This window comes from Malaya genurostris, chromosome 1 (genome assembly GCF_030247185.1).
Source record: "Malaya genurostris strain Urasoe2022 chromosome 1, Malgen_1.1, whole genome shotgun sequence".
NCBI classification, from domain to species: Eukaryota; Metazoa; Arthropoda; class Insecta; order Diptera; family Culicidae; genus Malaya; species Malaya genurostris.
Window position 1 is genome coordinate 107,814,791 of NC_080570.1, and position 18,397 is coordinate 107,833,187.

The window sequence follows — 18,397 nt, forward strand, 5'->3', positions numbered from 1 at the left end:
TGAGAAAATGTTAATAAATAGTATGATAAGTGCAATACAGTAAGCAAAAGAACAAGTTATACTTATTACGTTTACTTCAATTGATAGCTCTCGTTGAGGCGAATTACGGTTTACTTATTTACTAAATTGTTTTTTTTAATCTTTTATTTATTTATTAAACAACCTGATATTGTATATTTTTATCACCGTAACCGTTATTTTTCAAATCAAGAAATTGAGTACATAATACGTAAATGTTGGTAAAATTCTGGAACTAACATTAAGATTAATTTATTTGGTTCTGCTTGCACATTTCACACATATTTATATAAATAGGGAATTTTATAAAAACAAAATGTTCTCATTCGAATTAGTATCAGATTGCGATTCTAAACCGATTCTAAACCGTATTCAGATTGCGATTCTAAACCGTATTTAGTATCAGATTGCGATTCTAAACCGATTCTAAACCGTATTTTTTCGTTCAGCGTATATCGAGATATATTTGGAGTTGTTTGGTTCAGTGCACTGATTTGGAAAACTGTCATATATGCATTAAAAAATTTGTAGTGTATTAGTAACCTTTTTTGGCACCGCAAATTACTGTGATGTTCCTCGTGATCCATATTGATATAGGTGTAGTATATTTGGTCAAATAGTTGTGTTGCCAATACCCGGCGAACGACCGAAAAGGGTAAAGCTGAATATAAATGAACGACATTAATAATAATAATTGTGTTGCTAAATATTTGCTTTCGGACTTCTGTAGTTATATCAAATTCAATAATAATTGTGATACAAACGTTTCAAATTCTGTTACGATTTTGTTCTCTTTAGAGTCTTTTTTGTTATGATTTTTGTTATTTTAACTGCTTACCAGCCAAAAATATTTCGAAATTTGTTACAAAATATTTCTGAAATAAATTACTTCAATTGTTATAATTCTGTTATCTTGTTATTGACAAGATATTGTCATAAAATGTGTATAATATTAGCGAAAAAACGCATAGCAATGGAAATGACTGAACATTATTTTTTTTATATTTGTTTTTATCAATTAACTCAAATCAGGTTTGTGGAATACAACAATTGGGAACGTCAGTTATGTCTCTTGTCGTTAAAAATCACCGTTAGGGCCCACATTATCATGATCGAAATGAATTCCGAATCAATTCATAATGAATTTCTAAGAATTCCAGTACCAGTGCAACAGCCGATTCCGAATGAATTTCGCCTCCAACCGGTTGGCTATCTGAATTGAGTGAGATGATGCGGACTGAATTGTCAATTCGTTTTCTTCTTATTCATTCGATTTTGCACGTTTTCATGGTGATTTTCAGTTTATTTCTAAATAAAAAAATCATATAGCAGAATATATAAATTTAAATCTTCGAGTTTATCGGATATACAGAACTTGTAAATAACCAGTTCTTCTTAGGATTCCAGTATAAACTGTTGAAATTCGCTGGAAATTAACAAAAAGGCCTACCTTAGTCAGCATCCTCCATTGCTCTAGATGGCGTAATTCACCTAACTTTTAAACTAACACATTCATAAAATAAGCGAAATATCAATGACATCAATTCCAGATAGTGAAATTCAGCACAGGTCAGTCAGTATATAACACGTCACTCAATAGGTCTAACTGTGACTAGCTGAAGAGAACACTTTTTCGCCAAAAATCGATAGATAAATGTAATCTTTTCAAGCGAAATAGAATCATTCCAACGCTTCCTTAACATCTCGATGCCGTGCTTGTAAAAGGATTTGTCTTTTGGCTCATAACAGGCTTCACGTGAATACTTCTTTATTTGAGTTGATGTTATCACTGGGGGCAGATCTGATCTATACGTTATATGAGGAAACATATCGAAGTGTAATTCGTTTAATTTAACCAGTGGTGGAACCAGTAGCGTATCTAGAGGGGGGGGGGGGGGGTCGGGCGCAATATTGGAAGGGGGGCGGCAAGGTAATCTTTGGGACTTTTTTTTTGCTCGTCGAAGATCTTTACGGATTTCCGGATTTTTGTTTTTTGCTCACTAATCCAACGATGGGGGCGGCAAAACTCTTATTTTGCCCCGGGCGCCAAATTTCCTTTGTACGCCACTGGGTAAAACAGTGTTTTTTTCTTCGACATTTGACGTAGTTTATCCTTGACTTTTGCATTCAAAAGAGTGATGGATTCTTATTTCATCCATTGTCACATATCATCGCAAAAAACCGAATTTATTACTTCTAAACATGGTCAAACACAGTTTTGAATTGGCACTCACTTTGAAAACATCTTTCACATGGTCAAATGTTCATGCATAATTTTGAACACATTGTCTTCCTAAATTTTTTCGGTCTCAGCTATCTAACGCTATTTTAAATCTTCTGATTGGATATAGTTTGTGGACTTTTTTTGTTTCCTGAAGTAACTACCACAATTTGAGTATGATTCCGCATTCCGCATAACGCTTTTGAATCCATTGCTCAGCTTGTGTGTTTTTCATGAAAAAGAAATGATGAATTAACATACATAAATTTTTTTTAAATGACAAAACTAGCTTTACTTAAATGGCTTAAATTTGAACGGCTGAATGCAAGAGTCGTAGAAGTACAACTTACAACCCATTTAAGTATATTTGAATGCAATAACCAGATAAAAACATTGAGAGTAAAAACCGTGTAAGAATAGTTTTAAAAAAACATTATTTCTGCAAAAATCGGACAAAAAAAACTTTTATCCGGTTTTTGCATTCAAAGTTTTTACTGACTGTCGCTGTGGACGAGGCATGTTTGCTTGGATAACCTGATCTTTGCTGCGGAAAGCTTTATTGCATGTTTGCTTACTGACGTATCCGGATTTTCATTGCGATCATACACAATTAGTTTTCTTTCGGCGCCATTTTCGATCTAAAAGCATGTAGTATAACTAAAAATAGATTTTACACAATGAACAGACATACGTTCATAACTCTGCGAAATATTTCTCGAGTTGAGTAAGTACTTCCAGAGATATACGTATTTAGGGGTGTCCTGATTTTGTCGCGAACAAGTCTTAACCCATTGTAACTTTTTAAAACAATACGTTTCATGGCTCATGAATATTTTTGGGTGAAATGTTCATAGCACTTTAGATTACGTGTTTCTACTGCTTTTTGTTGTTTCGCATTACGGTCTGAATAGACTTGAATAATAAATTTTTTCAACATAACTTTAGATTGAATCACAGAGAACAGACGTCCAAGGTCATACAAACTTTTTTAAAAAAACCTGTGTAAAGCATACAAGTGAAAATACGTTGAAAATTTGCTTTGCGTACGATTTTGCATGCGTGAATTACCATTGTATGCAAGCTCGAACACAAGAGCCCATAAGTGATTGCTGGGCTGCTCGAAGCGCCTCTGTAGGCGAGTTGCAGCTAATTATCACTTTGTCAAATAACCGCTAAATTTCTTACACACATTGAAATCATTACTTGGGTGTCTGTTTTCTGTGACTGAGCTACTTTAAAGGTTGAGTCACTTTCACCTTTCAGTATTAATTTGTGTGAGCTGATTTGGATTCAATTAAACTGTTTTCAAGACCCCTTTAACCCTCCTTCGGTTACTTGCTGTAGGCACAGAGAACAGACATCCAAGAAGGGATATCACATCGACATGATTTTTGTTTGAGCAATGACAATGACTAACATGAAGTTAGTTTGTCTGCGTAGCAAATCTCTAAATGTGTCCAAATTTGGTGCAAACAACGCAAAGTTCTAATGAATATTTTTATGTTTCTAGCCGAACGTGACTATATCGGCTTCGCGACTCTTGCCGATCAGGTACACCGTAAGTCGGTCAAACGTGGCTTCGAGTTTACGCTGATGGTGTGCGGAGAGAGTGGTCTCGGCAAATCCACTCTCATCAACAGCCTCTTCCTGACTGATCTGTACCAGCATCGGACGGTTCCTAGCTGCGAGGAACGGATAGAAAAAACTACGAAAATCGACAAGAAAACACTAGACATCGAAGAGAAAGGAGTCAAGCTAAGACTGACTATCGTTGATACACCTGGATTCGGAGATTCGATCAATTGCGAAGATAGCTGGCGTGTCTGCACACAATACATCGACGAACAATTCCGACAGTTTTTTACTGACGAAAGCGGCCTAAACAGGCGAAACATTCAGGATAATCGTGTTCATTGTATGTTGTACTTTTTACCACCGTGGGGACATGGGTATGTAGATATCATGATAATTTTGAACTGTAATGGTTCTATTATTTCCTCTTAGTCTTCGACAGATGGACGTCGATTTGATGCGGCGGATGCACAAAAAAGTTAACATAGTAGTAGTTATCGGGAAAGCTGACACACTGACGACAACTGAAGTGCAGAAACTTAAAACTCGTATCCTTGAGGATATAGAATCGAACGGTATTCAAATCTACCAGTTTCCCGATTGTGATTCAGATGAAGACGAAGAGTTCAAGCAGCAAGACCGTGAGTTAAAGGCCAGCATACCGTTCGCCGTAGTGGGGAGCAACATTGTGCTGGAAGTAGCCGGTAAAAAGATTCGAGGCCGTCAGTATCCTTGGGGAATAGTGGATGGTAAGATTTCTTTAACAACAGTTACTACTAACGGAATTGACACTTCATTGGGATTGTTTTCACTTTTAGCTGAAAATCCTCAGCACAGTGATCTCATCAAACTGCGAACGATGCTAATCTCAACACACATGCAAGACTTGAAGGACACCACCCGTGACGTTCACTACGAGAACTTCCGAGCGCAGTGCATATCGCAAATATCGCAACATGCACTGCGTGAACGCAACAAATTAAAAAGGGAATCTATTGCTTCCAGTCACGAATCTGCAAGCATTAACGATACTGACCGATTACTGCAACAGAAAGAAGAAGAGGTGAGTCCCTATCACACTTTATTAAACTAAATTCAGATTCATTGTCAAATTCAAATTTATTAAACGTTAAATCATTATGTTTCATACCAATAATAAGGCGAAATAAAAATGTGCGCCTAATAGTTATCGTCAGATAGCAATAGAATTACTCACCTAAATATATTTCCTAATGAACATCAGATTAGGTCCTAAGTGCAAAAGATCGTTTCTCTTTGTTTACTTTCTCTTTCAATTATTGCGGAATATTCCTATATTGTTCGACAATTTCTTCAATGCAGATTTAAAGTTGATAGTTTTAGTTATTATTCTCTGTAGATAACTTTGTCGAATCATTGGCTTTTACTTTGTTGTATTATTCTGAGTGCCACAAAAGACGATCATGTTATAAAAAATGTGATGGTAAGACTACAGACGGGAGCTAAAAGCTGAATTTTTTTAAATAGGTTTTTGCAAATAGTAAACAACATTTTTGCCATCATCAGTCATTTTTCAACATTTGTGATTTTTACACAAAAATGTTACGTTTTGAGGCTTCAATTGTAATTCACTGGGAAAGTGATCCTTTATCATTTTGCACGGTGTTTTACTTGTGGTGAAAGAGCTACGGAGAATGAGAACATTGTCCACGGGGGTGTCAAAGTTGTCTGCGATATTAAAAAGTTCAACAAAAAATACTGGCTGGAACAAGATCTGACATTTTCAACTGCATAAATTTGACATTTAAAAGTTATTCACGACCGTATATTTTTTTCTAGATTCGACGAATGCAAGATATGTTGGCGCAGATGCAGGAGAAACTGAAATCGACCCAGATGAGCGACGCAGTTATTGATGTTTAAGTGCAGGGATTCATGTGGTAAAGCACCTCATTCGAAGCATACATCACTTGCAATATTTAGGTGGAAATTTTCGTTGTAGTTTAAGACATCTTACGCATAACCATATTCACGTACACAACCCACACACTATAAGTAATCTCTTTAATGTAGCGCTTTCATTTGAAGGTGTAAACTGTACAATTATCACATGTAGACTAATTGAAAAAAATAACATTCTGCAGTCGTTTTCATAAACGTGTAGAAAACAAAATGACTAATCGGTTTTAAGTATGCCAGCTTTTACGAAATAGATTTCCATATAACATCCTAAGTAATCAAAAACAACATTGTTTTGCTTTTTGCGACACCATCGCTTATTGAATAACTTTGAACTACACATTTATTCACTTTAAAAACAGCATTGTAAGCGCGCTATTTTGTTCGATTATTCAACTGAAACCTCATGTTGACGTAAAATTGTAAGCTTTATTTCGTTCATTATAGATTTTACACTGAATTTTAGAACATGTCGATAACCTTTGAGGGTTTCAATAGATTTTTTTTCTGATCTTCTCAAAATTATGTCATTACTCACTCACTAAAAATTCACGCATCCCATGGCATATTGATAGCCATTTGATATTCGTAGAAATGAGTCCCGAAGAAGAAAATCGTCGCGACCACGTAAAAATCTCATAGCATCATGTCATCTACAGAGACTACCAAAGAGCACAGTTTACAAATAAATTAGTTTAACCAATAACAACAAACCACCAAAACAACAAGTAGATACAGTTCAATAGTGCAATATTATAATAATTATTATTATAATAAGTATATAAAGCGGCTCAAAAGACTAATCGAAGCTATTTGGAAGCGATCAAACATCATTTTAACAGTAGAATGACGAATTGTTTCAAACAATCAGTTTAATTGTTATACTTCGAGCATCATAGTATAGTAACTACGTTATATAATTGATGTCTAGAATACAAAAAAAACGTAAATCTAGAAGCTATATTTATATTTGTTTGCTCTCAAAGTGTTTATTTTTTCTCTAACTATGGACGTAAGTTTGTACAAGAATATATTTATTTCGCAGATGATTATCCTCTAATCTATTTATTTATACAGGGCAAGCTATTGCCTATTGCTTACGATTATGTACATTATAGCAGCATTCAGTATGTATTGAGTTGTTTCAAATTTTTACAATGGAAATGGTTCCGACCAATTGTAATACAACCATTATAAATACTGGAAAAGTTTAGATATTTCAATAAAAAGTATTCAGTTGTTTCCAGTCGTTTTATTCCACGCTGTTTTATATCTACTCAACATTTACCCCTTGTACTGTCTTTCCCTAGTTCGACACAATTTAACACGGGATGTGCAATAAATTTGCTAGTGAAACCTAACGAACCAACAAAAATACGTCCCTAACTAACCGAAATTGTTATGTCGCTTTTGAAACTGGTATTCCTACCCGATCAGATGGTGATAACAGAATTATAACAACTGGTGTAATTTATTTCAGAAATATTTTGTAACAAATTTTGAAATATTTTTGGCTGGTAAGCTGTTAAAATAACAAAAGTCATAACAAAAAAGACTGTAGAGGGAACAAAATCGTAACAGATTTTGAAATTTTGTTTGTATCACAATTATTATTGAATTTTATATAACTACAGAAGTCCGAAAGCAGAAATTTATAACAATAGTTGTAATAAATTAGATAGAAAATTTACCACAGAAAAACTATACCACAGCCAACTTTTAGCATCGTTTCAATCCAAAATTGTTGAAAGATTTTTTTTATCAAATGAATAATTTATTTAGTGATGTGATTTCTTGTTTTAGTTTTTTTAAATTCTGATCATTATATTCCGATTAAAAGGAACGGTTAGAACTCATTTTTCCAATTAATTATTTGTTGTTATATTGTTATCATAAGGTTTAACTTTCAACTGTTTTCATTTGTTAAATATCTCAAAAAAAACACAAACGGTTATACATATCAACTGTTGAAATACTTGTGTTATGATTTTGTTATGTGCATCTGGTCGGGTAAGTTCCAAAATAGTTCAGCAAAATGAGATTGGTGATTGCATTACGTGGAGTGTTCTTTTGCAAAATGATGACACAGTGGCGAGACTAGAATTTGAATCACACATTGCGTGTGATGTCTTAACATAGACTTAATTCTGTACAATTGACTTGCTAATATGCTTGAGAATTGCACGGGAACAAGTAAGGAAGAATTCGATAAACTTAATTTTTCTACCAAATAAAAAATATTTGATTTTATTTATGTATGTAATACCACCAATAACCGAAAGTGAGGATATCCAATTCTCAACGTGTTTAGCAACTGCTAGTATGAAATTATGTCATGAAGATGATGATCAAAACACGTTTACCAACCCACTGGCAGACATAGTCTACGGAACGTTTCACTGTAAATTTATTCAAAGTTTTCATTTAATTTGCAAAACATCGATTATTAACTCTCCGTAACACTGAACTTCAATAAAATGAAGTATTGAAAGTATTTGCAGCACCTAAAACTTAAGGTAGAACATATCGGTCAGACAGCGCAAGACAATTCAAGGAAATAATCTTCTTCAGTGAACACAACAACAGCAGTTTTTTATATGAAAAATTGAAATTCACGTTTAAATAGTTCACAAATTTTTGTAATAATTTTTTTATGGTACTATCAGACATGTAATACTACAAGTTGCGGAACAGCTATACATATTTAGCAAAATGGTCTGATAAAAGCAAAATACCAGAAATTACATCTTCAACCAAATTGTCGAAGACTAAAACTGCTTCCAAATACAATTGCTTAGTAATTAGAGACCCTGTTATAATCAGCTTCCAAATAAAATATTTTCTTCGATCTATCATTCCACACGTACTGGAACTTGGTCATTCATGCCCATGAATGCGTTCTAATGCCTGCTACAATTATGCAGAAGACCAACAAAGAAATATTCACTATAAGATAGAAATATAAATGAAGGTATAAAATTTTATTTTCGGACCACTGTGCAATGCATAGAAATATTTCCTATAAGTAGGGTAACAGAGGCGTTTTGGCCCACATTAGGATTGATTTTATTTTGGTCCACTTTGTAAAAATATCCACCAAACGTTGTAATATCTTTGAAAACCCCTTCAGCAACAGGTAATTTAATGTGATTAGCTTCAAATTAATGCAACATTAGTTACTTAACATCGGTTAAATCCATAAAGTTGGTTAGGTGGGCCAAAATATATGACGTGGCCAAAATATCTCTGTTACCCTAGATGTGATTAGAGACCCGTCATAATCAGAGACGCGCAAAGAGAAAATCCGTCAAAATGTAGTCCCGGCCATTGCACAATTTTTTTTATTTGCTTTGACAACCTGACTAATTTGATGAACTTCAAATGACTTTGGTTTTAAATTTAAAAACTTGAATTCGTGTTACAATTCGGTTTGATTTTCTAGAAAATCGAAAATATAATAAATTAAAATGAAGAACGCTGCTAAAGAGCAAACATGATATAAAAACCAGCTTCCAAACTGACTCGATTTTCAGTTCAATAACGTTGAAACTAGGTTCCAAACTGGCTTCAAACGAACGGTTTGATAGCAGTTAGGGTAGAAACTGGATTAGGTGTGGCATCAAGCGAAAACGACATAATTCTGTATTTTTTTCTTGCTTTAAAGCTCCTATGATTTAAGCGTGCAATTGTTTTGCTCATGTGAAATATTTCATGAAACCAAGCAAAAAGAAATATTTCACTGTCATAACATGACTAGAAAGTTTGTTTATTATTTTTGCATGAAGGAAGTTTTTCGAGTCATACTCATATTGAGAAAAAGTTGAATCAGTGTAACATAAAATTGTAAATATATTTTTCTTCGCACCTGTTTTCAGTGATAGGCACAGAGTACTATGTCTTTCAAATTAGACCAATTTACCGCTGAATCAGCTCAGATGGGCACTGTGGAGCCCAAAGAACGATTGCGTCAATTGGCCTCTTTCAGTGACAGTATTGAAGTGGACAGTAACATCCCAATCAAACGATACTACAGATCGGGACTGGAAATGGTTCGGATGGCTAGTGTTTACATGCAAGAAGGAAATCTTGAAGGGGCATACATATTGTATATGAGATTTATGACCCTATTCTTGGAAAAAGTAATTAATCACCCGGAATACAAAACTGTTCCGGTTGATTTGAAACAACAAAACCAACAGAAGTTGAAGGAAGTTTTACCCGTTGCGGAAAAATTAAAAGCAAAGCTTTCTGAGAAATACTCAAAGGAGTATAATCAGTTCCTTGAAGAGAAAAAACGCGAAGAAAAGAAACGTCGAGATATGAAGGAAAAACTTAAAAAGACTTCGGTTGCGTCACCATCCTATCCTGAACCAACGGCCCCCTCGTCTATTCTAGTTGACGCCGATATGTTAGATCGAGTACTCTATCCAAATGATTTTCCAACTGACCCTAATCGTTCATCCGGAACTGGTTTGCTCCTACCTGACAAAAACCTTGCTATAAAGCCGACCTATGATCGTACACTTAAACCATCGCCAACCTCTGTGTTGGCTGGTAGCCTGCGTCCTGTGATAATTCCCACAGAAACTATGGTCAAGTTTTTACAGCTAGCGTCCAGAAACACGCTAAACAATGTAGAAACTTGCGGTATTCTAGCTGGAAAATTGGCTCACAACAAGTTCTCAATCACTCATATAATTGTTCCCAAGCAAAAGGGAACTGCGGATAGTTGCACAACGATGAACGAGGAAGAAATCTTCAATTTCCAGGACCAAAAAAATCTTATCACTCTCGGTTGGATTCACACGCATCCGAGTCAGACGGCGTTTCTTTCTTCGGTAGATTTGCACACACATTGTTCGTACCAAATCATGCTGGAGGAAGCAATTGCGATTGTTTGTTCTCCAAAATACAATGAGTAAGTATTAAATAAGATTGAATTAATTAAATTGTTTTTCATAAATTTTGTATTCTGCTAGAACTGGATTTTTCTGTCTGACACCCAGTTATGGATTGGATTACATTTCTCAATGTCGGCTGTCGGGGTTTCATCCGCATCCAAAAGATCCCCCTTTATTTATGGTAAATCAACAATTATACATCCTAATAACATTAATATTTATTTAATTTTCGTTAAACAGGAAGCACTACATATTACACTTGAGGACAAAGTTCCTATCGAGGTGGTAGATTTGCGATAACCGAAAAATACTGGAACATACGTAAACGAACTTTCTATAGCAAGTGCTAATAATATAGTGAGAGTTGAAAATGAATACCGCCTGATAAATTCGACGGTATGAAAATCTGTTAAATATTAGTATTAAAATTGTATGTATTATTGCGCGTGAAAGTTGACCGTACTAGGGAAAACTGATTGTTTATGCGAAGGGCGAGCTTTAGAGTATTTTGAAACGGTTTGAATCACTAAATTATGCTGCACTTGAATGATTACGTTATGAAAATGTTTATTTGTATAACCGTATTTTGCGCCGTTAAGCTTTACATTCCAAAGATTCCTAAAAGTGTGAAGCAAATCTAGCAAAAAGTTTATATTTGTGAACTGTTGTATTTTAGATCATTCAACAGGTTAGCCCTACGTGCTAGTATTAATTAGTACGATGAGCTTCTGTGTTGTTAAACTAGGTTAAATTGAATCAATAAATCGAGTCTATTGAATCTATAAAATTATTTATTTGCGTTATTCACAAAAATTTGGTCTTCGATGGAAATCTGATATATTAAGTGGACAAAATTATTATTCATATACATATTTTCTCTCAATGCATTGACTAACTTAAAACTCCGACAAATAAAATCTTCAAGAGAAACTCATTCCTCTATCGATAAATCTTTCAGGTACAACTGAAGTTTTATTATTATTAGTGTTATATCATTTCATTAAGCCCCGCTTCAATTACCGGGATTTGAAAATTATATTTCATAACTTTAGTCTTCAACAACTCAATGTTAAAAGTACGAATCGTTAAACTGTCAGAATAAAGGTATATTTACACTTTTCCGGTTCAGACTCCCTTTCGACTAAAAGAACTCTGACGATAATAGCACAGACTAACAGACAGGACACTCAAATTAGATTGTTCAATCATTTTAACGGTCATTTCGAATATTCCTTTATTTGGGACAGTACTCACATGTGTCATGATGGCGCCACGTTACCCTATCAAAAACATCCTGTCTGTCATCTAGACTGTTTATTTTTTTCATTTACCAACAGAGTTGCCATTCATACAGAATTACCTGTAATGTATTGATTTGTATACGTTCATGCGAATTTCATGCAGGATACAGATTTAATACATATTTCCAAAACTATATACAGAATTGTGCCTACTTCTCATCCTTCAACGCAATACAAAATCGAACCCGTTTAGTTACAATATTTACTTGCTTCTGGTCTGCCACCACTTAATTTCGGGTGAAAATTACCAACACAATAAAAAATAGTCTAGATGAACAATGTTGAGAAAAATAAATGGTTACCTTCCAACATCGCTAAAAAGTTAAATATATTGTCAACGTAATATAATAATTTACTGTGACGATTCATTTCCAAATATTATGATGAAATCAGGCATCCCTGCAAGCAGCTGATCGGTGTCGACACACGAGGGGGAACCAACTAGTAAAATAACTTTTACATAACACAACGGGTGTACCCCGATAGTAAATAGTTCGCGCAGTACAATATAGGTGGAACTAGTGCATCACGAAAAAATATTTTTATAAGAATTTACTCATACTGTCACGTCTGTTAGTCTGTGATAATAGTGAAGGTACATCGTTTGTCACTTTTCAAGGGTCAATGAGAAGAAAAAGCTTCCTCAAATTATCAAAAAATTCACCCCCAAAAGACGATCCACATGCAAAACCAAAAAAAAATCTAATTGAGAACCCAAAGGCTGTGCCTCCTGGTTCTGCAAATTGACAATCAATTTCACAGAATTCTTTATCAATTCGTCAAGATTGCACCTGGAAGTTATTTCGTGATTTACATGGTAGCGATCATTTACCAATCATCATCTCAATTAGCAATAGCAATAGTTCATACGATTTGATAAAATATATTTATGATGATCATCAATATTGGCTGGTTCAGCTACTTTGGAATTGAAATGGTATGGAAGAAAAAACGGCAAGTAGATCCCGAAGGAAAAAAATAAATATCGCGTTCCAAACGCGAAAACTTTAGAATACTATAATCTTTATTTAAAATTAGCAGAACAATGGCCACTCCCCAGATTTTTTCAGATGAACAAACAAAGCTACTCAACCATGGGCTAAATCATACGATTCCTTCTAAATTGGACCTCGAACAAGTAATTGTAGATGTAGAAACAGGTCTGAATAACTGCAATACTCCCTACTCGAAAATTAATGACACCAGAACTATTGTAGCTGACGTCATTAAAAGGATTCCATTCAAGGAACAAAACTTAAGAGGAAAAGAATTAATAAATGAATTGCGGGAAAAATCTGTATTCTACATACAGACTGATGAAGGAAATAAAGTGGTTATTTTGGACAAAGATTATGATACCCAGATAAGCCGTAAAATCGGCATGACCCTTATAGAAGACAAAGGAATTGCAACGAACACAGTGAGAGCGAGGAATATTCAAACAAATGGATTTTGGACTTTGCTAGGAAAGTTTGCCCAGGTACTGTGCCCAGGTGTAAACAATTATTCGCGAATCTCCTACTAATACTGATCCAATTGACGCTATCTTGTCTTATAACAATAAGGCTCCTGGTTTAGATCGAATTGAATTCAACGGCCGTTCAATTCATCGCCCGTGCTCGCGAAATGACGCTTGTTGAAATTGTTCAACTGCAAAATATTGTTCCACCCGATTGAAGACTAGTGAAATTTATCGCCATTCAAACTCTGACAAACCATGGGATGTTGCACTCAATTATTTCTAAAATATTGGCAAAAGCATGAGAGTAGAGATTTCATCCGTGTGATGTCCAGACTAATGTCCAATCATAACACGTTAGACGCACATCTCCATTGTATTGGGCTTACCAAGAAAAATTATCGTGCTTGTGGCCAGGGGTGTTGCAATATTGATTATTTCGTTTGGACATGGACATGCGAATTTACATCGGGCGGATTTTTCCGTAATTTGACAAGAAAATTTTGTATAAATTGTATATTGAATTGGATCATCTGTAATTTTTGTTCTGTGTGTGTCGAGTATCGTGATGTCAGATTTTTTTTTCATTGCTTAAAGCCAACAGAAGTTTCAATTTTATGGCCACCCTGCTTTATTTTTAAGAAAATCAACACCTTCTTCAAGCAGAGAAATGGAGCTTGTTTAAAATAACATATCAGTTAGTAGATTTTTAAATCTGATTCATGTTAATTTCAAGTATGAATATGATTGTTTTCTCCCTTCAACATCAACAATTACCTCTGTTTGGTTTTAAATTAAATTTTGGTCTTGCCAAACGAAAAAAGTGTTCCTGCTGATTTTATTGTTCAAAAAAATTACATATTTATTGCATATCAAAAAAAGTAGAGTTGATAATATTGGCAATACCTATGTTGAATATATTCTGCTTTACATGAATGTTAAGAAAAAAATTGATTCTGTGTTCTTATTTGTGTAATAATACAACAAAGTCTATTGTTCAAATGACACGTATCCGAATTATTTCCTATAAACCAGACCGTGAATGAACAAAAAAGCTTGAGCGCTTTTCCAAAGTCGAATGTTATCTGCATATTCCTTTTTATTGAAGCTTTACAAAAAAACCAAGCGTAAGTATTGATAATTAATAATATAAGAAACTGCATAACATTCCATGACACGTTATATTCGCAACGATTATTTGATGTAGGTCTGTCTTGATCGGGATGAAAGAGCACCGAATGATTAGATACTATAAAAAGTAAAATACCAGAGCTTTATTGTAGTGTGTAAATATTCAGAATGTTATAAATGCAATTGGAATTGCTTACAAATATAAATCGAAGAAAAATGTACCCAAAATAAGTCTTCAAATTATTTTGAAAGAAATCATTTTACTTCTAAAAAAAACCAAAATAAATTATTTTAACAAACAAAAGCGTAGATTGACATAAAAATCATTTTAAATTAATGTCTTATCATTTACTTCTACTGCCAAGCTTTTAAATTCAATGCATTACAAATATTAGCTTTATCTAAAGTTAGTACATACAAATATTTAGATTTGTTGGACCAAGCAACAATATTTTCTATAATAAACTCAATTTTCTTTTGTCACTATTTCAATAAAATAAATCGTTGCGTGGAACCCAAATTTAGTTGCATTTACAATATTTTTCTCTGCGTGTTGAATGCGGGCCACCAGCTGAGTTTTCGAGATCCGGGGGTGTTTCCCGCAGACCCACACGGACAGAAGGATGCGGCCACCGTCGATATGTGTCAGCGTCACTAGGATAAGTACTAACCAACCTACCATTTCCAACCATAACCTAGAGGCAGGATCCCCCAGAGGAGTTCATCACTACGCAAATGCGACATCACCACTATTATTGAAATTATCCTAGAACTTTTAATTAAAATTAGAAAATACCCTCGGCATCTTAGAGCTTAAGCAGTGTGTCTTAAAAATTAGATTATTTAAAAAACCTCAATGAGATCAGCCGATAGAAGAAGAGTTTTTAAGAAAACAGATTTGAGTGAACAGAATTCAGATTATTTTTTATTCCTTTCGTTTTCAGTAATCAATTAATAGATACTAACGAAACTTTCATATTACCCAAGAATAAATCTAAAAAAGACAGTTTCATTACTACAGACGCCACGGTCTGATCTATAATTCGTTTGAAATAAATGTATTTATGGAAAAACTTGTCGTAAGTTTTGTAAATCTGTAGAAGTAGAATTTGTAATTAAAATCTTGAGAAATTCCGTTAATTGAAATTTAATTACGAAATAGTATGGGCAGAGAAAAGAAACATTCACCTGTGAGACCCAACAGACAAAACGACACAAACTCGCATCCAAAACACCACAGATTATAATTATCATGAAATTCCCACGAAAAACCGAGCTACAAGGTAACACGTCTGTTTCACAATTGTACACAAGCTTTCTTACAACTTATCAATTGATAGCCAACATTAATATTTGTTCAACACGACACTGATTTGGACCATAAACATTAAATACACATACTGGCGATAAGTGGTCTATTGTACTCATACAGAACGTATTATCGTCGTATCGAATTGTTGAAGATTTATATTTGAAACAGTAAATTGCTCTTGACTATTTATATATAAAATAATGTTGGAAAAAGTGTGTGTGGTAAATGTTCTTTGATATGAGTGAACTGATCTACGAATGATTTTTTTGTTTGAAAGGTGAAATTTATGCGAAGGTTTAAGGCTATTATACAGGGAAAATTCATTGAAGGGAAAATAGAAAAATTCGAGAAATATGTTTTTTTATGGAATTGGACATTTTCTACTCAATGCATGCTAGATCTTCATTGATTGGCGCTTATTAAGTTGTGCAATGCTTGCCTGCTGGAGAGAGAAATTTGAATACTAGCTTATCAAAGAGATCGTTTGGCTCGCAAAGAACTGGTTTGTGTGGAAATTTTATTGAGCCTACTTGATCCACGTACCTCACTGTTTTGAACCACATGCTCAATTAATTATGGGCGCCAAATGAACATCCTATGTGATTTACCGGTATATAAACTGTGTTCTATATCATTAAGTCAAGTAATAGAACTACTATTAGAAAAGGAAGGCATTAACGTAGACGATTGTATTATGATTATTATAATGGATACCTACGATGGATGCTTTGAACGAGATTTTGTACGTACTATGCAATAAAATACTTATACCATTCTACTTCACCGATCGCGAGCAATCATGATCATGCTTTTCTGAAACCGACTTTTGCATAGGTCGTTTAATTATTCTGATTCCATCCAAAGATAATTTGTGAACGGTACGAATATCGCCGGGACTACTACAGGTAGGACCGCCGAGAAGTAGGGAGAAAAGTTGAAGGAAAACAGGCTTGGTCTTTTTCTGGGTGCACGGAAATTCGAATATTTCTTCTGTTTTATTGTTCATTATAAAACATATTAAACATAAAAACACGTTTGGCATGTAAATCATTTTGTTAACGTATATGAAAATCTTCTAATTAGGTGATATTCGCATGTCCGGAATAATATAATATTGCAATCCCCCCGGGCTCGAATTTTCTCTCGACGGCACTAGCTACAGGTACAGAAATAAGAGCAACAAGTGCAGAATACATGGGTACAAGTGTAGAAAGTATATGAACAAATAAAGAAAGTACAAAAATATAGGAAAAATACACAAGGTGCAGAAAGAACAAGAACAAGTGCAGAAAGTACGAAAAAGAACGTACTGGCACGAGAGCAAAGAGTGTTGATAGAGATACATAAAGTGCAGATTGTACAGGAATAAGTGCAGAAAAACCTGTTTCAATCCACCTAGTGGTGTAATAATGCCTTTCTCATATCAAATATACTGTCATATACAGGGTGATTTTTTAAGAGCTTGAGAACTTTTTTAAACAATAAAACGCATAAAATTTGCAAAATCTCATCGGTTCTTTATTTTAAACGTTAGATTGGTACATGACATTTACTTTTTGAAGATAATTTCATTTAAATGTTGACCGCGGCTGCGTCTTAGGTGGTCCATTCGGAAAGTCCAATTTTGGGCAACTTTTTCGAGCATTTCGGCCGGAATAGCCCGAATTTCTTCGGAAATGTTGTCTTCCAAAGCTGGAATAGTTACTGGCTTATTTCTGTAGACTTTAGACTTGACGTAGCCCCACAAAAAATAGTCTAAAGGCGTCAAATCGCATGATCTTGGTGGCCAACTTACCGGTCCATTTCTTGAGATGAATTGTTCTCCGAAGTTTTCCCTCAAAATGGCCATAGAATCGCGAGCTGTGTGGCATGTAGCGCCATCTTGTTGAAACCACATGTCAACCAAGTTCAGTTCTTCCATTTTTGGCAACAAAAAGTTTGTTAGCATCGAACGATAGCGATCGCCATTCACTGTAACGTTGCGTCCAACAGCATCTTTGAAAAAATACCGTCCAATGATTCCACCAGCGTACAAACCACACCAAACAGTGCATTTTTCGGGATGCATGGGCAGTTCTTGAACGGCTTCTGGTAGCTCTTCACTCCAAATGCGGCAATTTTGCTTATTTACGTAGCCATTCAACCAGAAATGAGCCTCATCGCTGAACAAAATTTGTCGATAAAAAAGCGGACTTTCCGAATGGACCACCTAAGACGCAGCCGCTGTCAACATTTAAATGAAATTATCTTCAAAAAGTAAATGTCATGTACCAATCTAACGTTTAAAATAAAGAACCGATGAGATTTTGCAAATTTTATGCGTTTTATTGTTTAAAAAAGTTCTCAAGCTCTTAAAAAATCACCCTGTATAATACCGTGATATTCTACAAAAAAGTTTTTTTTAATTTTTGAAAGATTAACCGGAATCGGTTTAGTTGACCGTTTACTGATAATGAGTTGACCGTTTACTGATAAATAGTTTTTTGGCCGTTTTCTGTATCGCCCCTTCAAGTGAAGGTAATTTTCAACACACTTTATCCTTTA

The 18,397-nt window shown here is 34.5% G+C and overlaps 2 protein-coding genes across 3 annotated transcripts in view; both read left to right on the top strand.

Moving 5' to 3' along the window:
* LOC131425340 (septin-4) overlaps positions 1-6,991 on the top strand; it is a 41,803-nt gene extending 34,812 nt beyond the window's left edge. For both annotated transcript variants that reach the window (XM_058587159.1, XM_058587158.1), the window contains exons 3-6: positions 3,750-4,188; positions 4,244-4,560; positions 4,630-4,874; positions 5,630-6,991. In XM_058587159.1, coding sequence (XP_058443142.1) covers positions 3,750-4,188; positions 4,244-4,560; positions 4,630-4,874; positions 5,630-5,713 — 1,085 coding nt within the window. In that variant the 3' untranslated portion in view covers positions 5,714-6,991. The remainder of the gene's footprint in view (positions 1-3,749; positions 4,189-4,243; positions 4,561-4,629; positions 4,875-5,629) is intronic.
* Positions 6,992-9,516: 2,525 nt separating this feature from the next.
* LOC131425342 (STAM-binding protein) lies at positions 9,517-11,437 on the top strand. The gene is made up of 3 exons (XM_058587160.1): positions 9,517-10,667; positions 10,729-10,831; positions 10,891-11,437. Exons 1-3 carry the CDS (start codon positions 9,643-9,645, stop codon positions 10,948-10,950), a joined length of 1,188 nt encoding a protein of 395 aa, XP_058443143.1. The 5' UTR covers positions 9,517-9,642; the 3' UTR covers positions 10,951-11,437.
* Positions 11,438-18,397: the final 6,960 nt, after the last annotated feature.

Excerpts from the sequence above, each read along its gene's own strand:
- LOC131425342 (XM_058587160.1), top strand. The coding sequence starts at position 9,643 with ATGTCTTTCAAATTAGACCAATTTACCGCTGAATCAGCTCAGATGGGC. Across the intron at positions 10,668-10,728 it reads TGTTCTCCAAAATACAATGA|AACTGGATTTTTCTGTCTGA; the intron begins GTAAGTATTAAA and ends GTATTCTGCTAG. Across the intron at positions 10,832-10,890 it reads AAGATCCCCCTTTATTTATG|GAAGCACTACATATTACACT; the intron begins GTAAATCAACAA and ends TTCGTTAAACAG.